The 25,320-nt window shown below is 56.9% G+C and overlaps 7 protein-coding genes across 7 annotated transcripts; 4 read left to right on the plus strand and 3 right to left on the minus strand.

The window, feature by feature from the left end:
* The first annotated feature begins 55 nt into the window (after positions 1-55).
* Positions 56-8,731, plus strand: ACRALDRAFT_1076753 (uncharacterized protein). Its single transcript, XM_071018532.1, has 2 exons — positions 56-7,873; positions 7,935-8,731. Exons 1-2 carry the CDS (start codon positions 525-527, stop codon positions 8,020-8,022), a joined length of 7,437 nt encoding a protein of 2,478 aa, XP_070874787.1. The 5' UTR covers positions 56-524; the 3' UTR covers positions 8,023-8,731.
* A 327-nt stretch (positions 8,732-9,058) lies between these two features.
* ACRALDRAFT_1071026 (uncharacterized protein) lies at positions 9,059-10,729 on the plus strand (the record flags this gene model as incomplete). Its single annotated transcript, XM_071017817.1, has 1 exon — positions 9,059-10,729. One exon carries the CDS (start codon positions 9,059-9,061, stop codon positions 10,727-10,729), a length of 1,671 nt encoding a protein of 556 aa, XP_070874788.1.
* A 149-nt stretch (positions 10,730-10,878) lies between these two features.
* Positions 10,879-11,865, minus strand: ACRALDRAFT_2136197 (uncharacterized protein; the record flags this gene model as incomplete). Its single annotated transcript, XM_071024115.1, has 4 exons — positions 11,702-11,865; positions 11,398-11,634; positions 11,229-11,322; positions 10,879-11,180 (listed from the first exon to the last, which is right to left on the minus strand). The coding sequence occupies exons 1-4, from the start codon at positions 11,783-11,785 to the stop codon at positions 10,879-10,881; spliced, it is 717 nt and encodes a 238-aa protein (XP_070874789.1). The 5' UTR covers positions 11,786-11,865.
* A 1,131-nt stretch (positions 11,866-12,996) lies between these two features.
* Positions 12,997-14,165, minus strand: ACRALDRAFT_2034779 (uncharacterized protein). Its single transcript, XM_071020761.1, has 3 exons — positions 13,722-14,165; positions 13,250-13,671; positions 12,997-13,188 (listed from the first exon to the last, which is right to left on the minus strand). The coding sequence occupies exons 1-3, from the start codon at positions 14,045-14,047 to the stop codon at positions 13,088-13,090; spliced, it is 849 nt and encodes a 282-aa protein (XP_070874790.1). The 5' UTR covers positions 14,048-14,165; the 3' UTR covers positions 12,997-13,087.
* Positions 14,166-14,436: 271 nt separating this feature from the next.
* On the plus strand, positions 14,437-17,832 carry ACRALDRAFT_1064222 (uncharacterized protein). The gene has a single exon (XM_071016931.1). The coding sequence runs from the start codon at positions 14,520-14,522 to the stop codon at positions 17,097-17,099; it is 2,580 nt and encodes an 859-aa protein (XP_070874791.1). The 5' UTR covers positions 14,437-14,519; the 3' UTR covers positions 17,100-17,832.
* On the minus strand, positions 17,684-19,633 carry ACRALDRAFT_2080124 (uncharacterized protein; the record flags this gene model as incomplete). Its single annotated transcript, XM_071022375.1, has 1 exon — positions 17,684-19,633. A coding segment is annotated over one exon (1,950 nt), but the record flags the coding sequence as incomplete, so codon positions are not given.
* Positions 19,634-22,694: 3,061 nt separating this feature from the next.
* Positions 22,695-24,473, plus strand: ACRALDRAFT_1082118 (uncharacterized protein; the record flags this gene model as incomplete). The annotated part of the gene is made up of 2 exons (XM_071019260.1): positions 22,695-23,128; positions 23,285-24,473. The coding sequence occupies 2 exons, from the start codon at positions 22,695-22,697 to the stop codon at positions 23,766-23,768; spliced, it is 918 nt and encodes a 305-aa protein (XP_070874793.1). The 3' UTR covers positions 23,769-24,473.
* Positions 24,474-25,320: the final 847 nt, after the last annotated feature.

Raw genomic sequence — 25,320 nt, forward strand, 5'->3', positions numbered from 1 at the left:
AGCTTTCAATGTACCTCTAGCTGGGCCGTAACTTCAAGATCAACCGTCGTCGTACGAAGTATTCATTCTTTCCCTCCTACATTACCTCTGGATATACCTTCTTCCTCGCACTGCGAGACATCTGCTCCGTCATTTCCGTGCCGCGGCTGCTTCATGTCGTAAGACCATCCCATCAGCATCGCGCCAGCATCAGCATCAGCATCAGCATCGTCATCATCAGCATCAGCCCATCAACCTCTCGGAATCCAAGGCAGCTCCTTCCTCCATGCGTCTACATAGCCCACGAATCCCCCGAGGAAGAATCATAAACAAGGACACTACATTTCAAGATCGTCAAAGTCGTTCCATCTGGAACTCCCCTTGGAGTGTAGGTGATCCCTGCCACCAACCGACTTCAGCATCGGTGGTGTAGCGGCGCGTCACCAAGATGACTTAAAAACACCCTCAATATCTGGAAACTTCCTCTCTCCACCTCGACATCTACCCAGTGTTCTGTTGGGCGTATCCCACATCACTCGAACGACATGTCATCGAATAACCCACCTATCCCCATATCGCCATCTCTCTTGACGTCCTCAGCCGGTCTGAGGAGCCGCCGCACCTCCGTCAACTCGATCTCTACCGTGGATAAGGAACAACTCAACCAGACGTTGGACAAGATCCATTCCTCCTCCGCCCAGACCGACTCTTTGACAACCTTTAAGGATCTGTCACCGCCCCCGCCCGGTTCCCTTCCCGCCAACGAGAGCAAAAGCCTAGCTGGGGACCTGGTCCAGGGTGGCCTCAGCGGCTTGTACAACCGGTTTAAAGAGGCGGTGGGTGTCTCTGCACCCTCCAAGGCCCAGGAGGCGCAAGATGATGGTGGACACGGGCACACGCATGTACAAACGTTGGCGCCGTCGAGTGCCGAGCCGGAGGATTGTACGGCTGCCGCCTCGGACAGCCCGAATCAGACCCATCCGCCGCAGTCTTCCAGGGCATCCACGTCTACCGCGTCCGCTTTAACCGTCTCTCACGCTGGCGCGTCAGGCCGCCAAAGCTTACCAGCGGCGCCACCGAAAGCACCACCCACAGTGGCAGTCACCTCCGACGTGACCCCTCCAGTCATGCATCGAAACTCCATCCAAAGCCTCCCGCGCTCTGAAGATGCGTCAAGCCGCCGATCGTCCATTCGAGAAAGCATCGGAACAAACGACCCCCGTTGTGCCGTAGCCGCATCGGGTGACTCCATGCACGAACCCAGAGATCCCGACCTTCTTTCGGATCGGAGATTGAGCGCCTCCCAGACACGACGAGGTGATGGCGGGAGCGCTCATGCTGGCGCCGATACGCCCCTCAGTCCAACCAAGGATCGCGCATCATCCTTACCCCATCTACAGACCGACCTGGGACAACATCACGCGCGTACACCTTCGGTCGTCTCTGGCAGCTCCTCCTTGTTGCCCGGTCGCCATCCTGCTGCCACCGATCGCATCGGTCGATCTCGGTCCCCGGCCTATCCTCACTCCCGCCATTCTTCTACCGATCGAGACACGGCCGATGCGAGCCCTATTGATGCCTCGTCGCAGAACTCCATGTACCATGATCCATCCTTGTACGATCCTCAGTTTCACCAGATGAGGTCGGGCACCATGTCCATCCCCGACACGATTGAAGACGGAAGAGTTCCGGAAGAGTCGAATTCCAATCTGGAGGAGTTGAGGAAGAAAATTCTGAGCAAGGAGTTCTGGATGGCCGATGAGACTTGCAAGGAATGCTTCTCGTGCGGTCAGCCGTTCACCACTTTCAGAAGAAAGCACCACTGTCGCGTGTGCGGATTCATCTTCGATTCGAAATGCACCTCCATTATCCCGGCCCAAATGTTTGGCATGTCAGGCACTCTGAGGCTATGTAAGCCCTGCCTGAAAGTCATCGACCAACGTTCCGAGGACATTTCCTCGGACGATTCCGAAGATGAATCTTTCCTACCTGCCATCTTTAGACCCAACCAGCCCAAACAAGCGCCGCCCAAGGTGACCGAGGCCAACGCGAGAGGCGAGGAGACGAGCTTTGCAGGCCGCATGGAGGACCTGGATGACGCCAGGTCTATCTCAACGCCCATGGCAACGCCCATGATGGCCATCCCGGCCACCCGCCGGATTGACGAGTCCAACAGAAGGTCGGCCATTCTGGAGATCGACGCCCCGGAGCTCAGCCGCCCGGGCTCGTCCCGCTCTCTCCGGTCCATGACGACGACTACGGGGCGACCGCACTCGGCTGGTCCCGGTCACAGGAGGCATCACTCGAAACACAACTTCTGGTCCAAGTTCAAGCCGAACCCCGACGACAGTGCGCCCTTCCGCAAAGATATCAACGAAGAGATGGCCATGAAGCCGCGGTACACCGCCTTCCACGACGACAATATCATCGACCCCGACCTGGCCGCCTACATGTCGGACGAATCCAGTGGTGATGAACAGATGAGCATCTCCGCCACCATGGCAACCAGCGATTTGCAGCCGTCGAGCTTCGACCGCGACAAGAGCAATTTCGGTCCCTTCACCGGTGGCGCCAGGAAGCTCCGTCTGCGCGGAATGGATGAAGTCGCGCCGCCGGGCAGTGCCCTTGCCCATGCCCGGCCTTCCCGGAGGCGAAACCTGAGCAACGTCAGTGGTAACATCCACCACCTGCGCTCACCCAGGCCCAGGTCTGGCGTCTTCAAGGGGTTCTCCATCTCCAGCGACGGCACCTTTCACCCAGACGGGAGTGGCGCGGTCGAGGCCACCAAGCTCACCCGAAGCGACTCCATGCTGGCCAACAAAGAGCCGCAAATCGAGCTCAACTCGTCCAGCATGCAGCATGTGAAGAAGCTGCTTCACCAACTTCTGGAAGACTCCAAGATACCGAATGCGCACGCCTGGGAAAAGGCCCTGGCGCCCATCTTGCTCCGCTGCACCGACGACGTCGTGCCGGACATTCGTGCAGGCGACGACATGGATATCCGACACTACGTGAAGCTGAAGAAGATTCCGGGGGGCAGGCCGGGAGACACCAGCTACGTGTCGGGCGTCATCTTCACCAAGAACCTCGCCCTCAAGAGCATGCCGCGGCGGATCGTCGACCCTCGTATCGTCCTGGTTTCCTTCCCCATCGAGTACCAGCGCCATCAGCAGCAGTTCATGAGCCTGCAACCCGTTATCGAGCAGGAAAAGGAGTTTCTGAGAGTCGTCGTGAACCGCATCATCAACCTGCGCCCGCAGGTCCTGCTCTGCGAGAAGAGCGTCTCGGGCGTTGCTCTGCAATATCTCTCCGAGGCGAACATAGCCGTCGCGTACAATGTGAAGCCGTCCGTCCTATCGGCCGTGTCGAGATGCGCCGAGGCCGACATTATTACCTCGCTCGACCGTCTAGCTTTGCGAACCCAGGTCGGCAGGGCGGGAGGATTCGAGGTGAAGACGTTTGTCAACAAGAACTATCCGGGCAACAAGAAGACGTACATATTTCTCTCGGGATGCTCGGAGCGCCTCGGCTGCACCATCGCCCTACGCGGCGACTCGACCGAGGTACTGGCCCGGATGAAGAGGATCACCGAGTTTATGGTGTATGTCGTGTATAATCTCAAGTTGGAGACTTGCCTGATGCGGGACGAGTTCACCCGGCTGCCCTCGGAGGAGGAGCTCGCCGAGGCTAGTACAAAGTCTGCCACTGCTGCTTCCTCGTCTGCCGAACCCAGCCAGACCGGGGCGTCCAACTCGCAACCGTCGCTTTCGGAACTCGAACCGCCCTCGCAGACGAGCCTCGACGTCCCACAAAGCGATGGGGCGGCGAGCGGCGGCCATCCATCTGAGCCTTCCGAAGATGGGGCCGTTGCCGAACCTCCCTCAAAAGCGACCTCCCTCAATGCCTCCCAGACGTCCGGTGTTTCGGCCGAGACGCCCGTCCCGGAAGACGTCCCGATGCCGACTTACTACAGTGACATGGTGGCGAGATACCAGACGAAGATTCTATCCGCTTCTCCATTTGTCAAATTTGCGCCGCCCTATCTCCTGATGAAGGCGCGAGAGCAAGAGCGGAAGCTGGTATATTTCAAACGCTTGCGAGACCAGGTCGTCGTCGAGGAGCAGGCCGACCCGGAGAAGAAACCGCAGAGGTTCCAGCTGATCAAGCCCAAGATGGTCCATACGATTGGGCAAAAGGCACCCCGGCAGATCATGGAGGTTCTCCACGCCGTCCACGACGCGGAGTACGACAAGGCATTGCATACCTACCAGACGCAGACGAGGCACTGGGAGAACTACATTCAGGGCAACATCGACCTGTTTGATCCGTACTCGCACCAGAATATCGTGGTCCTGTACTCGGTCATCTGCACGGAAACCAAGATCCCCTGCGCCGAGCCCGGTCTCATCGCCATCTCGTTCTACGACGAACACGTCGATGCCTACGGCAGCATGGACCCGGACTGCACGCTGGGTCAGTACATTGAGGACCTCTGTCTGGGCAAAGACTTGATCTGCCTGGGCAACGGCTGTGACCGCACCATGATGGAACACCACCGGACGTACGTACACGACGAAGCCCGCATCACCGTCTTCGTGGAACCGGCCGCCGTCACGTCCAAGCATATCACCGAGGACATAACCATGTGGACCTACTGCAAGATGTGCAAGAAGGATTCCCCCACCATGCCCATGTCGGACAGCACGTGGAAGTACTCGTTTGGCAAATACTTGGAGCTGCTCTTTTGGTGCAAGGGTCTCAGGCTGCACGAGAGTACGGGGTGCACGCACGACCACCGAGAACACATCCGATTCTTCCAATTGCGCGACACGTGGATTCGAATTCATTACGACCCTATCGACCTCCTCGAGATTATCGTTCCCCGAGCGAGGATCACGTGGAAGGTGGACCACGACCTCGAACTGAAGAACAAGATCTTCAACAATATCGAGGACCGCTGGGTCCGATTCATGACTTCTGTCAAGCTGAGGCTGAAGAGCATTCGAATCGACAGTGTTCTGCCGGAAAAGACGGACGCTTGCATGGCCGAGATTGAGATGCTCACGAAGAAAGCCCAGGACGATCAGGTGTCGTTGATCCGCCAGCTTCAGGACACGTACGTCAACTCGAAGTACTACGAAGTGATCCCCTTCAATGCCACCGTCAGGGAGATGCTCGAGAAGGCGGGCGAATGGGATGCGGCCTTTACCCAGTTCGAGGCCGACTTTTTGCCCGACAAGGACATACGGCAGTTGACCATGCTCCAGCTGAAGAAGCTCTTCACGGACAACGAATCGAAGGATTCCCTCCCGACGACGGAGGGTAGCACGTCTACGATCGACACGGGGGAGCCCCCTTCGCAAACGTTTTCGGAGATGGACGAAAAGATGACCACGCAGCCGACAGATTTGACCAATACGAGTTTGGGCGAAAGCACGCCGTCCAACAAGAGCGACGAGACAGGTGAGGCAAAGGGAGACGACGAGGTTGAAAAAACTCCGGCCGAAAGCACGCTGGAACGGGTCGAACCGCTCGACCTGGCAACATCCAGATCGCCACCGAAAGAAGATCCGAGTCCCTTGGTACCGTCGGTCGGGGTTGAGGTGGTCGGCGACGAGCCAGGCCAAGTCAAACAGGACGCGGCTGTCGAGACGGCGTCGGCGGATAGTCAAGGTGTCGCTCTCGCCGCGCCTATCAGCCGTCCCACGACGGAGGACGCTGCGAGCGTGGTTGCGGGCGAAATGTCCTTATCAGAAAGGATCGAACAACTACGGCGGCAACACCTCCTCGAGGGCGGCAAGGAGTCGACGGCACCTGTGCCCATACCGGCCCAGCCGCCGCCGCCGCCGCGTCCAGCTCCTGAGATGCCGAGCTCGACGGTCCGTAGGTCCGGGCTGACGGTATCACCGCCGATGGTCCGGGCGTCGTCGCATCCGGTGAGAACTCTGCAAAAACCGAAGCCCGGTATCGACAAGAGCATGGCGACCAGGAGCTTCAAACCAGTCCGCGAAGGCAACGGCGAGCCTGGGCCGGCGGTGGAGGGAGCCGTCAGGGTCGACAAGAGACTCTCGGAACGGCTGGGTCTCGGGGGCGGGAAAGGCCATAGGAAAGCGGCGCCGCCATCGTCTATCCCTCGATTGGTTCAGAAGAAGAAGGAGTCTCGGGTGTCGGCCATCGCCAAGCACTTTGAACAGCTGAGTCGCGAGTTTGAGAAGGAGAGGATGCGGGAGGACCGTAAGAAACGGGCCGCCCGACAGACTCGGGCTTTCCTCCCGAGGACGTCTACCAACGCCATTGTAGAGGTGTACGATGATGTGAACAGCGCTGTTCAGGAGGCAGGGCCATCGGATGACGAACCGGCAACGGGAGGCGTCGCGTCGCGCGGGACAGGGGCGGATGACAAGTACGGGCCAAGTCCCGAGCCGCCGTCCACGGTACAAACTGCGCCTGTGACGCCGGCGCCGGCGAGTCAGCCGCAGTCCCCGGAGGATTCGGCAGCGGCCGAGCAGAAGCAGGGGGAAACAACGGAAGAGGGGGTGCAAACGCAGACGGGGCCGCCCGAGACGGATGAGGCGGACGCGGTTAACGCTCGGCAGGAAATCATGTCGGACAATGAAGGCGGAGCGAGCGACCACGACGATATCCTGGAGGACATACTGCCGGACGTGGGCGAGCTGACGGACGATCTGGAGCCGAGCGAGGACATGACTGGAGACCTGGCCAAGCACCAGAAGCGGAGCTTGATGAAGTTTCTGAGCAACTTTTGGGCCGAGCGATCAGCCAGCTGCTGGCCCCTGTTGGACTACCCGGTGAACCCCGGCGACCACATCTTCATCGACTCGGACGTGATTGTACGCGAGGACGAGCCCAGCTCGGTGATTGCGTTTGCGCTGAACTCGAGCGACTACCAATCCAAGCTGGCGGAGATCCGACGGCAGTGGCAGATTACGATCCAGAAGAACCTGGAGGCGAACCACGGCACGAGCGACACCAAGTCGTCGGGGGGGTCGGACACGGGGACGGGCGGGGAGCCGGTGGTGGACGAGGCGGAGCTGGAGAAGAGCCTGCTCCGGTCGACGGGGACGCACCTCAAGTGCCAGTTCAAGGAAGGGTCGGCGACGATGCTGTGCAAGATTTTCTTCGCGGAGCAGTTTGACGCGCTGCGGCGCAAGTGCGGGGTGGCGGAGCGGATCATCGAGTCGCTGTCGCGGTGCCTCAAGTGGGACTCCAAGGGGGGCAAGACCAAGTCTGTGTTCCTCAAGACGCTGGACGACCGGCTGGTGCTCAAGGCGCTGTCGCCGGTGGAGACGTCGGCGTTTGTGCGGTTCGCGCCGGCGTACTTTGGGATCATGGCGGAGGCGCTGTTCCACGACCTGCCGTCGGTGATTGCCAAGATGCTGGGGTTCTTCCAGCTGATCATCAAGAACCCGGCGACGGGGGTGGAGATGAAGCTGGACCTGCTGCTGATGGAGAACCTGTTTTACGACCGGTCGCCGAGCCGCATCTTCGACCTCAAGGGGTCGATGCGGAACCGCAAGATCCAGTCGACGGGGGAGCAGAACGAGGTGCTGCTGGACGAGAACATGGTGGAGTTTATCTACGAGTCGCCGCTGTTCGCGCGGGAGCACTCGAAGAAGCTGCTGCGGGCGTCGGTGTGGAACGACACGCTGTTCCTGGCGCGGCAGAACGTGATGGACTACTCGCTCATGGTGGCGGTGGACGAGGGCCGCAAGGAGCTGGTGGTGGGCATCATCGACTGCATCCGGACGTATACGTGGGACAAGAAGCTGGAGAGCTGGATCAAGGACCGGGGGTTCGCGGGCGGGGGCCGGAACCGACCGACTGTGACGAGTCCCAAGGAGTATAAGAGTCGGTTCCGGGAGGCGATGGCGCGGTATGTTTGCTTTCCGTTGATCGCATTGGACGAGAGACCGTTGAACTAACATGACGGCTAGGTATATCCTCCAATCGCCAAACTGTTGGCATCAGTTCCCTTCACTGCACATGGCCAGCACGTCGCAGGCACAGCTCGACGAGGAGTAGATGACTTTCGAGAGCTTATGGAGACGGTAAGAATGACATGCATTTTCACGGAGCGAAAGGACATGGCAAGGCGGGGGAAGCGCAGCGAGAGGAATGAATCATATCATAGACTGGTATCACGGCCTAGCTCGTGATGAAAGACGGCATTTCAGCAGTGTCTCCCGCTGGTAGTCTTACGCTTACTGTCCCTTACTGCCCCTTACTGCCCCTTACTGTCCCTTACTGTCCATTACTGCAAGCCGTCGAAGAAGTCGAAGTCGAAGTCGAGGATTCGAGCCGCCCGTCGCCAAAGTCGTGGCAAGTTACGTTGCCTCCTGTTCGTCAAACTTCCTAGCCTGGGTTCGAGGCTGGCGGCTCAGTCTTATAGCCTCTAGGTCAACTGTTAGTCGTGTCGACGGCCGACGTGGCACGGTTGGAACAGCGATTGTCCTAACCTCGTCCTTAAGGGAGCAGCAACTATAAAGACATTGTAAGGCACTTCAAGAATCAAGACGTCGTGTGTTTAGGCCATGTAAATCTCATCGATTCTGTACGGTTTCCTGCCGATATATATCGTCAATAATCACATCAACGTGCCTCTTTACGACGTCCTGGGTTGTGTCCCTCCATCTAAGACCATCTTGACCTCACTATCCGCTTATACGCCTATTTAGTATTATATTATCAGGACAGAAGCCTCGAGTTGTCATATAGGTAGGTACTTAATAGGTACAGTGACGAGACAAAAACCTGTCGAGCCGATGTACTTATAACACCACGTTAAAGGTGTGCGTAGATAGGTACATCGGCTCGACAGTTATGTCGAGTTACTGCACCTGTATACTCGGTGCTCACCTCGGTGAGGCTCTCCACACTCCTTCACCGAGACCCACAAAACTATCGCTCACCTTGAGACTTCAATCTTGTTCACTCGTTCAGCCTGCTCGCGTCTTCACCTCGGATCCTTCTCACTACAACCTGCCTCGAGAATATCCTCGTACAAGTTCAGCCCCGATTTCCCACCCATGACAGTACATATACAGTCAAAAGTTAGTCAATGTCGGTGGATCTCAACTGGGAGGCGCTCACGTCAGGCCCTGATGGTGAAGCGCTCGCCCTGAAGATCCGCGACTTCATCCACGCCAAGTTCCAGACCGTTCCCCTGCCTCGCTTCATCAAATCCGTCAAAGTACACGACTTTGAGTTTGGCGTTATCCCGCCGCGGCTGGAGCTGAAGGACATTACGGACCCCCTGCCGGACTTTTACGAGGAGAATGAGGAGTACGAGGATGACGACGACGAGGAAGACGAAGAGGAGGACGAGAAGGACGCCTGGGAGGCCGACGTTGGAACTACCGGTCGAAGGCAAGGACACGGGCAGCAGCCGCCACCGCAGCAGAAGCATCAACGTCCGCATCACCATCGCCAGCGCTCTCACCACAGAGACCCCGCGAGGCCATCGTCCAGGGTCCATGCCGCCTCCACCCACACGGGCTCTTACTCTCCCATCCGCGGAGGACAGACCGCCGCAGGCGACCTGACAGCCTCCTCGTTGTTAGGAGTATCGACTCCCGGTATCCTCGGAGGCGCATCCAACCTCCACTACTTTCAAACCCACCTCGCCGGGCCAGCCTGGTCGGGCACGCAGACCCCGCTCGCCGCCGTGGCGGGCGCCCACCACCACCACTTGGGGGGCGGTGCACTTGCCCTCGCGTCGGCCCCGTCGTCGCCATCCCGCAGCCCAGGGACGCCGAGCCACAGCCGCCAAGCTTCGCAGAGTTCCATCTCGGTCGGAGGCGACGTTCACCACACTGGCAGCTCGTTGGCGCCCGGGTCCTTTTCTTCGTCGTCGCAACAAAACCACCACCAGCAGCAACAGCAACAACTGCGCGAAAAATCGAGCGTGTCAACCCTCGCCCCGACGTCGGTGAATACCTCCCGCCCTCCGACGAGGGATACCGCCCACCTTGCTGCCGCGGCTGCCAAGGCGGCTTCCGCCATTGCCGAAGACGAATCCGACGACGATGGAGGGAGGCGGAGGGGCAGGAGGCGGAGCAGCATCAGGAGAGGGACCGGAGGAACGGAGCACCGGGATGGTGGCCAGCAGTCGACGAGGAGATCGGCGAGTACGGCGAGTACGCGGGGCGACAACAACAACAACAACCACAGCTACAGCCCCGACGCCGGGCCGAGGCAGAGGGAACCCCGGCCGGAAGATCTCCAGGCGGTATTCCGCATCCGGTACGCGGGCGACATTCGCCTGCGCCTGACGGCCGAGATCCTCCTCGACTACCCGATGCCCAGTTTCGTGGGCATCCCCGTCCAGCTGAGCGTCACGGGGCTGACCTTTGACGGCGTTGGCGTGCTGGCGTACCTCCGCCGGCGGGTGCACTTTTGCTTCCTCAGCCCCGAGGACGCGGTGGCTGCCGTGGGTGGTCCTGGTGCCGATGACGACGATGACGACGAGGAAGGGGAAGCGGACCGACGTCGTCAGCAGGGCGAAGCGGATGCGGCTGCCGGGGCAACGCTGGGAGGAGGTGGTGGTAGGGGGAGACGGTTCGGCGGGCTGTTGCAGGAGATTCGGGTCGAGAGCGAGATTGGGCTCCGCGATGGGGGCAAGCAGAGCCTGAAGAACGTGGGCAAGGTGGAGAGGTTTGTGCTGGAGCAGGTGAGGAGGATTTTCGAGAACGAGTTTGTCTATCCCAGTTTCTGGACCTTTCTGGTGTAGTGTAGGATAGGTGCAGGTCTAAACCCAGGCCGGCATTCTCCATTTACACTTTGGTATATTATAATCTTATATACTCAAGACATACCATACCTCCTACTTGTCCCTCTTGTTGAAGCCATTTCTCTTCGCATGTATGACTATTCACTCGTTCACGACAACGTACTCTTAAACCCCTGATACGCCTGCTGAATGTCCAGGTCCAGCTCGCGCGCCTGGTCCTCCGACAGCTCATCGGTCGCCTTCATCTGGTTCAGGGTAATGAGCCACTGGACAATCTTGCCGCGGTTCTCAAAGTCGCGGTCCGTCACTTTGTTGACCGACTGGATCACGTCCGTGAGGAGCGGGTGCAACTGGTCTTTAGACAACAGGCCAAGCTTGATGGCATCGAGAAAGGTGATGAACTCTTGCGTCGCTTCGAGAATCAGCGTGCCGCTCGTCGTCGTGCCTCCGCCTCCCCCGCCTCCTCCTCCCACTCCGCCGCCGCTCCCACCGGGTGTACCCGAGGAGCCCGCGAGATTTCCAGAAGGGGTCGTCATGACGGCCGTCGCGGGCATGCCGACTCGGATGCGCTCCGTTGCGCGAGGGACTTCTAGCTATATAACGGGCGCGAGAGACAAGTGAGCGCGTGGGGTGGCAGGTAACGAGACGAAAACGAGATGACAACGTACATCCCACTCTGATTTAAACTGTTCCAGGTCACCAAAGGCCTTGGACACCGTCTCGTCGGCGAGGATGGAAGTGTACTGCTTCAGGGACCGTTCGCAAATCTCCGTGTAGTCTGCTTCGGGGATGGCATCTTTAAGAAAGGCTTTCTCGAGCTCGTCGAGCGTGACTATGATGCTAAACACTTCGGCCAATGAATCTTGGAGGTCTCGTTCCGCTCGTGTTTCTGCAAGCTTGACTTCCTGGGGACGAGGAAACAAGAACAACTGTTAGTCCAAGAACACTGACGAGACGAGGAATGGAACTTGCCTCGTCGAGGTTGATGGTGGCCGATAATGTCGTGTTGGGAACATAGCTATGCGGTGTCGGCGCATAGGGCTGCCGGGGCATCATCTTGGTATTTGCGCTCGTTCTTGATCTCGTTCTCGTTCTCGTTCTCGTTTTCGCATAGAGTGTCTCATGTTGGGGGATAGAAGGCTGGAGAGGGAGGGGTGGGAAGCTCTCGGTCAGCTCCGAGTGCTCTTGTCCATCTCGGTGACGAGGTACGTTTTCGCAACGTAATAGACGTCCGATACAGCGTTTTACACCGTATTCATAAACGGTACAGAACCATCGGATTATATAAGCACTGCACGCTATATTATGTAATACATGGGCCAGGCCTAAATGAGTACCACTATTTGCAGCCGCCCTGTCTGGTATTTACAGCCCTCTCTATCCTATTTCGGAAGGTTACGCGAGCCCGTGTAGTAGTCTGTATACGCCACTATCTTAGCTATAGATATCGCGTACCGGTACGTATAACGTATATATCAAGATAAGACTTTCTTACCTAATCTTATCTCTAATATCTATAACTATAAATTCACTACTTATAATAACCTTCTATATATAAACCTCTAGGCGATACGAAAATATAACGTCTACCTAGAGGTAGAAGAGAGAGGTGGAAAGAGTAGGTGAAAAGAGTGGTAGAAAGAGTAGTGGAAAAGAGTGGTAGAAAAGAGTAGTAGAAAAGAGTGGTGGAAAGGAGGGCGGAAAATTTTTCTTATAAGGCCACGTAATTAGTTATATAATTAGTTACGTGGTTAGTCACGTAACTAGTAGCTAATAATATATACGCGTTATTATAATATAATACGGTGTATAATTAGTTACGCTAATCACGTAACTAATTACGTGACTAATTATATAGCCTTACGAGAAAAATTTTCCGCCCTTTTTTTTAGTACTCTTTTCTACTACTCTTTCCACCACTCTTTTTACCTACTCTTTCCACTACTCTTTTCACTACTCTTTTCACTACTCTTCTACCCTCTTTTTAGCCCTCGGACAGGTTAATAATATCGGGTATTCTAAGATACTTATATATAATAAAAATAATCGAAAATTAGTAGTGATTTTATAGTATAGAGTATCAGAGAAAAGTCATAGTGAATAGCGGTAGTCTTAACACTATAAAAATTTTATCGTGATCCAGGGTACATACCGTACCGGTACTTGATATATGCAGCTAAGATAGTGGCGTATACAGACTACTGCGCGGGCTCGCGTAACCTTCCGAAATAGGATAGAGAGGGCTGTAAATACCAGACAGGGCGGCTGTAAATAGTGGTACTCGGCCTAAATATAGTGTATACTAGAACGACTACGGGAGCTAAGAAGTGAAACGGCCAACGGCGGCATAGCTGAGGGCTAAAGGCGACCCCGGCCTCCCAACTTCCACGCAGCCATTGCTAGGAAAAGCACACCAGATGCAACTGCAACACCGATGGCCGGGGGCGAGGCTTTGGCGTCTATATTTATTTGCGTCAGCCTGAGTAAAACCGGGTAAGCCAGCGTAGAGGAACACAATACCTAGATCCGCCAATGCATCCTTGGCAGTATACTCTGGCTCTGTCCAGCATTTCTCGATAACGTCCCTTAACAGCGTAGGTATGCCTGATAGATCCGGGAACTCCCTCTTCGCTAGCCGCTCATGGATCTCCCAGTCCTCAAGGCCCTCAAATAGAAGCTTCCCGCACGCAATCTCATACATGACCGTCCCAAGCGCAAACACGTCGTCCCGCTGGGCAAGCTCCTTAGACCTGCGCAGGGGATCAGCGTAGCGATCGCCGTGGGCAACGAAGGGGCGGGAGCCATCGAGTATCGAGCCAGCAAAGTCGCAGAGGACAACGTCCCCGCTGTCCGTAAGGAGGATGTTATGCAGCCCGAGGTCGCAGTGGACGACGCCCCGGGAGTGGACGTGCGCCAGCGCGCTGGCGACCTGGCGCGGTAGCCTGTGATGAAGAAGTCAGACTTTGGCCTAGAAAGCTACCGGGGAACCAACTGGTTATAGCGGGGCGAGATTCTGTGAAGATTGTGAATGCAGTGTCGGAGCACATCCTGGCTGTGATACTCAAAGAGAAGGGCCCCCTTGAGCACAGCGCACTCGGCCGGGCTCTGGCCGAGGTACTGGAGGATGTGCGGGTGCTTGCCAACGCGCTCGTAAATCCTCTTCTCGACCTCGTGAACCTCAGGCCCGAACGGGGCGGGTGGCCCAAACGAGGCGGGTACTTTGGCGACCATGTTGGTGTTGCGAATGCGGAACACATCGGATGTGAGGCCAATACCGGCCCCTTGAAGGTCAGCCAATGTAATAGTTGAGAAATCCATTGGACGAGTGTCACGACGTTGTCGTCTTCAAGATACCCACGCCACGAAATACGAGTGCACTCTCCAAGACGCGAATCCCACGTCTCGACTACGTACGAGCCATCACCGTCGCCCAACCATCTTTACCCACTTCCGCTTGTGTAACAGAGAAGTCGACCCGATTCAGGAGATGCCGCACAGTCCGTGTTCGGACAGGAAGAACAAGTCACCGAATTGGAGATACCTACCTAGGTACCGTATTCATAGACCCCACACCGACACATGCGGGACCCACTGATGCAGTGCCCCACCACCCATCCGCTTATCTTATCGATAGTATCAAAGTTTCGATAAGCCAGGTACGTACTTGGCATGGAAAAAAAATTCAGTCGACCTTTCGTATCGATTGCCATTGAATCTCGGCAACGCGAACGACAACGCAAATTCTTGCCAACAGCGCAAGTACAAAGCTTTCGCGCTCCGGTCGCCCAAGATGCCTCCCACGAAGAAGAACCTCAAAGCTACGAAAAAATTCGAGAACAGGCATCTTTCCAAGACCCTCGAGAAGCGGAAGGAGCAGGCCAAGATCAAGCAACGCCTACAGATCAGGGCAAAGAAGCAGTCGAAACGAGCCAAGGATGCTGCCTTTTACAAGGGCGAGAAAGAGGACGATGCTCCCAAGGATACGACCAAGAAGGACGCCAACGTCAGCGCCATGAGCGTCGATGACTTTTTCAAGGGCGGATTCGACATCATTGACAAGGCGAACGCGAAAGGAAAGGGGAAAGCAAAGCCAAAGGCACAGGCAAAGGAAAAGGCCGGCAAGCTGGGCAAGCGGAAACGAGATGGCGGCGACGCTTCGGGGGAATCTTCCGACGACGATAGCATGTCCGACATGTCGCTAGAGGAACAACTCGTTGTCAGCGACGGCGACGAAGACGACGATGGTGCCGGTAGCGACGCCGAAGAGGACGATGCTGGCATGAGCAAGAAGGCCATGCAAGAGCTCGCCGAGAAAGACCCCGCCTTCTTCAAGTTCCTCAAGGAGCACGACCCCGAAGCCCTCGACTTTGACGAGGACGCCGATCTTGCCGAGGTTGACAGCCTCAGCAGTGGTAGCGATGCGGAAGACGACGATGACGGAAAGAAATCCAAGAACAAGAAGAAGAAGAAAAAGGAAAAAGCTTCCAAGAAGAAACAGAAAAAGGGCGACGACTCGGACGACAACTCGGATGACGACGAGGAGGAGGACGCAGCTCCCGACAACGAACTCACGCGCGAAATGGTGGCCAGGTGGAGGGCGTCCATGGAGGAAAAGAAGTCGCTGCGGGCGGCGAGACAGGTCGTCCTGGCCTTCCGCTGCGCCGCGCACCTCAACGAGGACGACCTCGAAAACGCCACCAGCGCTCGCTACACCATCAACAGCCCCCAGGTCTTCCACGACATCCTCGTCGCCGCCCTCAAGTTCATCCCCCAAGTCATCGCCAGCCACCTGCCCGTCAAGCAGTCCGCCTCGGGCAAGGTCTACGTGTCCACCGACACCAAGAAGTTCCAGACCCTCTCCATCATGATCAAGACGTACACCGCCACCGTCATCCACCTGCTCGGCACCCTCTCGGACGACGCCACCCTCAAGCTCACCATCAGCTCCCTGGAGCCCCTGCTGCCCTTCTTGCTCTCGTTCCGCAAGCTCCTCAAGGTCCTCATCAAGACCATCGTCAACTACTGGGCCCGCCCCGCCAGCTCCGACACCACAAAGGTCACCGCCTTCCTCGTCCTGCGCCGGCTCATGGTCATCGGCGACGCCGGCCTCCGCGAGACCACCCTCAAGGCCGTCTACCAGGGCTTCGTCCAGAGCGCCCGCGTCACCAACCACAACACCCTCCCCGGCGTCCACCTGATGAAGAACTCGGCCGCCGAGCTCTGGGGCCTGGACCAGAACGTCGGCTACACCACCGCCTTTACCTTTATCCGCCAGCTGGCCATCCACCTCCGCAACAGCATCGTCAACAACAAGGACGCCGCCTTCCGCATCGTCTACAACTGGCAGTACACCCACTCGCTCGACTTTTGGGCCACCGTCCTCTCCGAGCACTGCAGCGCCGCCCGCATCGCCGAGACGGGCAAGGAGAGCCAGCTCAAGCTGCTCATCTACCCGCTGGTGCAGGTCACCCTCGGCGCCGCCCGCCTCATCCCCACCGCCACCTACTTCCCGCTCCGCTTCCACCTCATCCGCGCCCTCCTCCGCCTCTCCCGCGCCACGGGCACCTACATCCCCCTCGCGCCCCTGCTCCTCGAGGTGCTCGAGTCGGCCGAGCTCCGCCGCGCCCCGAAAGCCGCCTCGCTCAAGCCCCTCGATTTCCGCGTCGCCTACAAGGCCCCCAAGGCCTACCTGCGCACCCGCGTCTACCAGGACGGCGTGGGCGAGCAGGTCGCCGAGCTGCTCGCCGAGTTCTTCGCCGTCTGGTGCAAGAACATTGGCTTCCCCGAGATGTCGCTGCCCGTCGTCATCCTCCTCAAGCGGTGGCTGAAGCGCGCGCGGCGGGGCGAAAGCCGCGGTCCCCCCTCGGCCCGCGAGACCAAGGGCAAAGGAAAGGGCAAGGGCAAGGACAAGAAGAAGAGCAAGAGCAGCGGCGGCAACCGCAACGCCAAGGTATCGGGCCTCATCGTCCTGGTGGTGCAGAAGATCGAGGCCAACGCGGCCTTTATCGAGGAGAAGCGCGCCAAGGTCGACTTTGCGCCCAAGGACCGCGCGCAGGTCGACGCGTTTCTGAGGGACTTTGACTGGGAGAAGACGCCGCTGGGGGCGTACGTCGTGGCGCAGCGCAAGTTGCGGGTCGAGAAGCTGAAGACGATGGATGAGGCTAGGAGGGATGACGACCGGCGGAGGCGTGAGGAGGAAGGGGGAGGTATTGAATATGAGGACGAAGAGGAGGTGGACGACGACGAGGAGGAAGATGACGAGGAGGACGATGACGCCGAGTCTGATGATGACGAATTAGAGGACGACGATGACGATGACGACGAGGATGAGGAGGACGGTGTTGAGAAGATGGACGAGGAGAGCGATTAGTGTTTCTCGTCGCGGTGAAAACGTGTATCTAGACCCGTCGTCGTCTTTGTTCCGTTGGGTTGTTCTAATGGTATATACCTCTGGCGTTTCGTTTCCGGTTCTAAAATGTCTCGCTTCTAGTTCTCTGGTTGCATCCAAAGTGTCACCCATGTCATGTCCGCCCATTACAATGCGTCGTCTCACGTAGTATTCCCCATCGTAACAATCGTTTAACAATCATTGTCCATCATGACGATCCCCTGATAGCTATCATTATCAGACTCCACATCGGGTTCCCGCTGCGCAGGCGACGTCTTCTTTGTCGTCGAGGTTTCGGCTTTGTTCCCCAGCGAGCCCAGTTCGAGCGGGTCGTTTCCCCCAGACGAAACCCAAGGAAGGCGTGGTTCCTCCTTGGGTGCTGTTGACTGGGACTGCCTCTCGCTTGCGGCGTTATTCCCATTGCTGTCCGTCCCCCCTGGCCGTGGCGGCAGGGCGGGGGCCGGTCCGTCAACCTTGCCAACCCCAGAGACTCCGCCCCTGATGTCGCCTCTCACCGCTCGAGCCTCGCGGGGGAAGTCGTCTGGCGTCTCCCTTTCGGCGCGATCGAGGTCCTCGTCCCTCTCAATGGCCGCCTCCCCTCCCCGTACATCCGGAAACCCGCATCGCGTCAAGATCTGGGCGATGAGATGCGGGTAGCGCAGGTGACCGGCGACCTCCTGGCTAAGGTCGAGGTTCTCGATCCCGGGAACGCCGGTAATGGGCTGCAACCCCGCGATGCCGAGCTGCAGGGAGGTGGCGCGGTAGAGGAAGCCGAGGATGTAGTCGTTCTCGGAGTAGACGTTGAAGATGCGGCCGGCGACGACGGAGCGGAGGACCTGCCAGTGGGCGGTGCTGGACGGCACCGGAGCGCCGATGAGGACGACGCAGTCGACGAGCCCAAAGGCGCGGCGGTCGGCGAGGGTGCGCACGCAGGCGTAGATGGCGCGGGCGCCGAGGGAGTATCCGACCAGGGTGACGGGTCGCTCGCCCTGGGCGCGGTTGATGAGGGCGTCGGCGAGGACGCGGCCGGCCTTTTCGGAACGGTTTCGGGCGAGGCTGAAGGGGTTGTCGATGTTGGATGCGGCGCTGAGGAGGTAGGCGGGCCAGAGGACGGCGCGGAGGGAGGCGAGGACGGTGTTTTTGAGAATCTCCATCTTGACGTAGCGCCAGGCGTACGAGGTGACGAGGTCGTCGAGGGAGGTGCCGAGGGCGAGCAGGGCGTCCATCTCGTAGCGCAGGGCGAAGACCTCGGATTCGCCGCCGAGGACGCGCCAGGGCTTGGTGACGTCGGCTTCTTCTCGGAGCCAGCCGTTGACGCCCACGGTGACCCTGAGGCGGCGATGCTCCTGGTTTTCGTGGGCATCTGTTGGTGTTGTTCTTGCCCCAGGCCCATGGACTGTAGGCGTCTTCTCGTCACGGAGCGGAAGAAAACGAAAGTCGTTCACCTCCCGAGCATAGGCGTCCATCATCTCGCCCGTCATCTTGGCGCCATAGGCTCCGAATAGCGTGCCTACGAGGGCACCATTGGCCCAGAAGATTCCGAGGAAGGAGGCCACGCCGCCGAGGCCGAGGCTGCCCATGAGACCGCCGAGGGCGCCGGCGACGACGGGGGCGGCCAGGCCTCCGGTGACGCCGATGACGGCAGCACCGGCCACAGAGGCGAGGCCAACCTTCCAGAAGCGGGATGCCTGGTTCTCCTGGCGACGCCTGGCGACTTCTGCGGCGCCGGACATTGCGCCGGGAGATGGTGAGGGTTTGTTCTTGCTCCCCGAGTTGTCGTCATCGCGGGCAGCAGAGGACTGCAAAAGGAGGTACTTGGCGATCTCGGTCTCCTCGGTAGTCAAGACGGCAAGGGGCATTTCGAGGGACGAAGTGAGATGGAGGGCAAGGACGCGTGAGTGAGCGGCATAGTTTCCGGTGGAGAGCATGACGAGTAACACACAGCTGAGGACCTCATGTCTGTCTTGTACGGGGATGGTGGTGAGGCGGGTCGGGAGGGGGGGATAATGCTGGCGCAGGATGGAAACATCCACGGGGTTGGATGGATTGGAGCTCTCGGCGGTCCCCAAGCTGATGAGGTCTTCTTCTTGGGACCCGAGCTTGCGCTTGGCTACTTCTTCATGGCGTTTTTTCCGGGCTTCCAGGATCTTGTTGTCCTCGGCGGCCGAGACAACGTCCTTGATCTTTTTCAGCACTTCGGTCCGCCAGTCATCAAAATGATTCAAGGCATCTTGCCTGAGGGCAACCAGTTCCTCATTTCGCGGATCGAAGCGCTTCTGTGATAGTCCTGGCTGCTGGGGGTGGTTTGACAGGGCGCCAGGGCCGGCTTGGGTGCGGGGGTCAGGTCCGGCTTGGCTAGAGGCCGAGGGAGCCCCGGTGTAACGGATGGCGTTTCCGAGCTCCAGCTGACATCGCATAGCATCTATGATATCTTGAATGAGGATGTACAGCGCCTTTCGCCTGGCCTGGTTAAGGACGACGAGGATCTGACGCGGGTCGGCCGCCAATGGTGCCATGATGTATGTGACGCTTCCTCATTGACAGACGATGTAGGAGGTGGGGGAATGCTTTCAATTGGTGTTCTTCCCGTTCTGAGATGTCAACGGTTTGTGAGCAGGGATGCTTAGGGAGAAGAATTAAAGGTAGGTGAAGGTGAACACGTCGAGGGGGAGGATGTTGGATGAGGGGATGTTTCAATATAGCGATAGCGGTATGTGACATAACTAAATGGGTTATATAAATACAGCTATACTGGTACGGCTACGCAGCGCGGTCTTTGGTCTCCGAGCGTCCTTAGCTCCGATTAGTATATTCTAGCCGAGGTATAGCCTATATATAGCTTATCCTATAGCAGCCCCTATAGCGAGGAATAAAGGAATTATTAATATCTTTATAGCTCGGTTCGGTAATAATTCACCTTCACTTTATACGATAGTTATAAGCCCGGGTAGTAGTAGTACTAGTAACTTCCGACTACTCGCCTATACCGTTCCGAGCTAGCCTTCCTTCGCCCCTTTTAGACCTCTCGTTCTTCCACGGAGCCCGCTACTCTAGGAAGACAAAGTCCTTTAGACCCTTCGTTCTTCCCCGGAGCCTATTACTCTAGGAAGATAAGGTCGCCCTTTAGACCTCTCGCTCTTCGCTATTCCAGGAAGATAAAGTCGCTTATTAGACCCTTCGTCCTTCCTAGCTGCTCTAGGAAGACGATACTATACGCTGCTCTTCTATAGCTATAGCGATAGGTTCTAACCTTTTCGGCTCCTTTAGCTATAGCACGATACACGCACCTTAGGAACGCCTTTTTAGTTACTATTCCTCGGAGCTTACTACTCCAGGAAAGCGATAATAGCAGCTACTCTTCTATAACTACTATAATTATTATCGATTATATAGGCACCGGCCATAGCCCCGTACACGTTATACCGGGAAAGCCTTTTCCGACCTCTTATTTCCTTATAGCTAGTAACTCTAGGATTATAACGTCGGTTATTAGTCTAGCCGTACACAGTTCTTCTATAGCTACTATAAGAGGTCCTGACCTTTCCGCTCCTTTAGCCGCGGCACGATACACGCACCTAAGGAGTGCCTTCTACGAACCAACGCACTTATAGGTTCACGATAAGCCCCTAATCTATATAGCCAGACACGCCTCTCGCGGCTTAGGTTTATATCCAGCTCCCGATCTAACTTTAAAGCTAGGCCCACTATACTCTAACGCTCTCTTTATCTTTTCCTTTATCTCTTATAATATAGTTCCTGCCTAGTTTTATTCCGAGTACCTTTTTAGAATTACTTAAAATAGGGGGTATATAATATAACTAAATAGGTTATATAAATATAGCTATACTAGTATAGCTACGCAGCGCGGTCTTTAGTCTCTAAGCGTCCTTAGCTCCGATTAGTGTATTCTAGCTAAGGCATAGCCTATATATAGCTTATCCTATAGCAGCCCCTATAGCGAGGAATAAAGGAATCGTTAATATCTCTATAGCTCGGTTCGGTAACAATTTACCTTCACTTTATACGACACGGTACGTACCTTTTACTCGGGTACCGAATCCATGTTACTCCGTACATCACACAGGGACCAAAAGGTCAAGGTACCGATAATAATTCAGAAATACAATTCGGATAATCTACAGGTGTATCCTCTGTACTCTAGGCAGAACGATAAACGAATATTCGAATGCTCCAATGTTTATTCGGACTCCCAATAGGTATCCGGTGCTTCCGGTGCACCAACTAAAGCACCGTACAGACCAACTTCCGTGCGCCAACGGCAAAAGTAGAAGTCCCGGCCGAATCCCTTGGCCACAAGGATTCAAAGTCCGTTCAGCACAAGTCAATCCAGGCCGAGTGATTGGTTCAAGTGGATTGACAAGCCATTGTCCCGTGTGTCGGTCGGCGAGTTGAGAGCCAATGAGTAGATGGAGGCCGACGCACTATAACACACAGGGCCCATTTCCAAGGCCGGATGTTGATCCCTTTATATCTCGTTGATTTTATTCAAATTTTCACCTTTTTGTTCCTGGGTTTCTCTCCAAACATAGGTAGTGTACTAATTATACAAGTCGAACGACAAAGGAGGTTACCGATATCCGCTTGGTTCTATTTTGGGTGGGGCAGGGAGAACGTCAAGCCACTCAGGCAGGCTACGAAGTACAAGCCACGAGGCTGCGTATCTGGAAGGGTAAGGTACCTGCGAACTACCCACGCATGTGATGATGCCTCTCTGTACAAAAAAAGTGCGGTACCTGGTCTATAAGGTAGGAAGAAAAAGAGGAGAAAAAGAAAATAAAAAGGTAAGCATCGCTATTACTTACCTTGTCTCGTCGCTTACGGATTATGTATCCCGAACATAACACCCCGAATACTGCCATATCACTCAAATCAAGACGGTCCTCGTTCGTATCGGGTACATCTGCAGGCAGAAGCTTCTGGCCGAGTGGGGCTGACCAGGCGTACCTGAACCCCGATCCAAGTACAACGTACCTACGGTAAGTACCTAGAACCCCTGTGTCCTCCACCCATCCGCTGCATCGTCTGTCGTCTGTGCTTCTCCCTCTTTCCACCAACCCCACCGGGATTTTACTTCAGTGGTCATGGGGAAATCTCCCATGGCCTGGCCTCCATAAGCATAACCCTCCCCCGTGCCACGTCGATTCACAGGCTGCCTATTCCGCTCCCATCTAATAACTCACCCTCACTCACCTCACTCTCGACACTGTCGTGACTCCCTTCCTTTCCCTTCCACCGTCTTCTCCTTTTCTCTTGCCATTATCTTGCCCGTCATTCTCTTCCCTCTCAGCCCAACTACGAATACCTACCAACGGACGAACGGAACAGAAACATCTTGGGCAGATTTCGGGTCTTTTGTACGACTCCTTAGTCTCGGAATCCACCACAGCTACCGCAGCCACCCGACGCCTCCCGTGTTTCTCTGTCTCCCTCTCTTTCTCGTTCTCTCGACGTTCGGTCTTCCCGTCACTCCGCTTTAGCCATTCTCCATACCATCCCACCCTCACTCATTTCAACCTCTATCGACTACCCCATCTGGCAAACAAAAGGCCGAGAACGATGAAGGCCCGGTCCGTGGAACAACTCGTTTATGAGTACATTTTCCCCAAGCCTCGCGCCAGCGATCCGCAAAACTTCCATGCCTTCCTCGAGCGGAATCTGATCATCGAGGTCCGCTCCGAGGTCCACGCCTTCTACGGCCACCTCGACACCCCGGAGGCCAAGTACCCGGGCCTCGACTACGGCCATCCCATCCACCGCGTCCGCCTCAGCCGCTGGCCCTGGCACCGCCGCCTCTTCCGCGCCTTCGACCACCTACGCCTTACCCCCAACGAGATCGCCACCCTCACCAAGTGGGAAGGCACCAGGTGGGCCAAGGAGCGCTACGAAAAGGAACAGGGCATCATCATCCGCGACACCGCCGGCGACGACATTGCCGACTGGGTCGAGCCCGAGGACAGACCTGCCCCGACCACCACCTCGCGCAGGGCCCAGTCAGCTGCCGCCGCCGCCAACGCCGTCTCGGATGAAGAAATGAACGACGAAGAGACCGAAGAAGATGAGGAGGACGACGACGAGGACGAGGGGCAGGGGCAGGACGATGAAGACATGATGGAGAGCATCGGCGCAGCCTTGAATGAGAGGCTGAGGGAGCGCGTCGCCCGCCGGGAAGCCGGCGAAACGTCCACCGTCCTGGACGAGGAGTGGGAGCAGTGGCTCAAGAACGCCATCGAGTCGGGCGAGTTCCCCTTCACCGTCAACCAGATCCTCCAGCAATCCACCCAACCCGCCATCTTCCCCCAGGCCCTCGTACCCCCGCGCATGCTCGACGCCGCCCGCGCCGGCCACTGGAGCGAGGTCCCCGAGTTCCTCCACGACATCCTCCGCCACTCCCTGGCCCACCATCGAGACGGCGCACCCGATCAAGACACCTCTACTTCCACTTCCACCTCCACCGCCGTCCTCGCGTCTGCCGCGGCCGACATGCCGCCTCTGACCAGGGCCCCGCGCCGCGCCAACAACGACGACCAACAACGGCCGCAGACCACCATCACCATCACCACCTGGCGGCCCACCTTCTCCGAGCTGCGCCTGCCGGCCGTGACACCAGCGCCCATCCCGCCTCGGAGCTGAGGGTCCCCCGGACCACCCTGGCTCCTGGAGCGTAGGCGCCAAAGTGGCAGATGAAGACCACTCGCCCACCTGGTGCTGTTCATCCTAGGCGACTTGGACGGTACCCACCGAATGCATCTCTCCGACCTAGAAACCATCCAACGTGCACCAAGTCGAAAACCTCACCTTCCACTTTCCTTCACTGTTAGAATTCGCACGATATCCCCGCAAGATGATAGATTTCATCGGCACATATTTACGTTACACATAGAGGAAAATCCGAGCCAAAGCGTCCCCTTTCTTCCTCGTCCTTTTTTTTCAGGTCTATGCAAGTTTATCCCCCTACGCACCGGCGGCGTTGTTACGGTTTGGTTTTATTTCCCTGATACGAGGGATGGAAATGGGAAACGGATGCGTGTGTTGGTTTGGTCGGGATTTGTCCCGGGATAGAGGAGGAATACGATGATTTTTTTGTTTTTATTTCTTTCGGACTCTGGAGAAACCCAATGACGACAAGTTATTGCTCGTCTTCTCCCAGTTTCCCTGGTCGTCACGGCTCCGGCATGTTTACTTTGTTTTCCTTCGTCTCTTCCTGTATTGAACTCACCGAAAGCGTTTACGAAGCCTATGCCACCCCGTCCGATCAGTGGTTCTACCCTCCCGTGAAATGCAATGGGCATGCCGGACATTTTAACATGATGACCAACGATGCTCAAGTAAGCTTTGCATACGAACTCGGCCATCTTGACGTTCCTAAATTGAGGGTATCTACGGTTCCTAAACCAACTCCATCCAAAGTAACCGTTTCGCCTCGACAGCTTCTATTGTACACGCCCGAAAGTCGTCGCAAAAAAGACGATTCCACAACGTATCCATCCCGACGAGAGGAAAAAGAAAACCATCCCATGCCAGGTCCCTACCTGGTCTGACCAACTTAACGCCGGTGTACAAGAAAGAAAAACAAGAACCAGATACATGTTGCTCGTACAGACATTACGTGTTGTTCAAGGCAAAACAACACAAAAAAAAAGAAGAGAAAAACTTCTCATCCCGAACAGACCTCTCCCTCACTCTCCTTAGTAGTCGATGACGGGACATAGGACTCATTCTCGCCGAATGTGGTATCATCCGTCGCCGAACTGCAATCGCTCTTCAGGGAGGAACGAGTCAAGTCGCCGACGGTAGAAGCGGAGGGAGTGGAATGTGAATCGACATCTGTCGCTGCCCCGACTGTCTCGACAGAACCTGGACGAGCCATTGGCGACATCGCAACCCCTTGCAAGCGCAGGATAAGAGTAGGAACAAGGGCGTCGTCTCGGGCAGACTGCAACCCGTCGTGCGATGCACGAGAGGTATCCGGCGTGAACTCCGAGAGCTGCGAAGCCATGGAACTCGCACGGCGCTGACGGATGCGGTTGCGGGTGGCCACGCGCGGCTCGTCCTGGCGCTCCCGCAACATGTCCTGCTGCTCGCGCTTCTGCGCCAGGAGCGCCGGGGAGACGGCGACGGGCAGCCGGACGGCGTTGCGGGGACGACCTGGACCCTGGGATGGGCGCGGGCGGGCGCGGGCGAG

The sequence above is a fragment of the Sodiomyces alcalophilus genome (assembly GCF_042370955.1).
Source record: "Sodiomyces alcalophilus JCM 7366 unplaced genomic scaffold ACRALscaffold_4, whole genome shotgun sequence".
In the NCBI taxonomy this organism is placed as follows: domain Eukaryota; kingdom Fungi; phylum Ascomycota; class Sordariomycetes; order Glomerellales; family Plectosphaerellaceae; genus Sodiomyces; species Sodiomyces alcalophilus.

Bases quoted from the DNA above. Each gene is read 5' to 3' on its own strand.
- ACRALDRAFT_1076753 (XM_071018532.1), top strand. From the start codon at position 525: ATGTCATCGAATAACCCACCTATCCCCATATCGCCATCTCTCTTGACG. The intron at 7,874-7,934 runs GTATGTTTGCTT...CATGACGGCTAG, and splicing joins TTCCGGGAGGCGATGGCGCG to GTATATCCTCCAATCGCCAA.
- ACRALDRAFT_2034779 (XM_071020761.1), bottom strand. From the start codon at position 14,047: ATGGATTTCTCAACTATTACATTGGCTGACCTTCAAGGGGCCGGTATT. The intron at 13,672-13,721 runs GTTGGTTCCCCG...TCTTCATCACAG, and splicing joins ATCTCGCCCCGCTATAACCA to GCTACCGCGCCAGGTCGCCA. The intron at 13,189-13,249 runs GTATTGTGTTCC...AAATAAATATAG, and splicing joins GGATGCATTGGCGGATCTAG to ACGCCAAAGCCTCGCCCCCG.
- ACRALDRAFT_1064222 (XM_071016931.1), top strand. From the start codon at position 14,520: ATGCCTCCCACGAAGAAGAACCTCAAAGCTACGAAAAAATTCGAGAAC.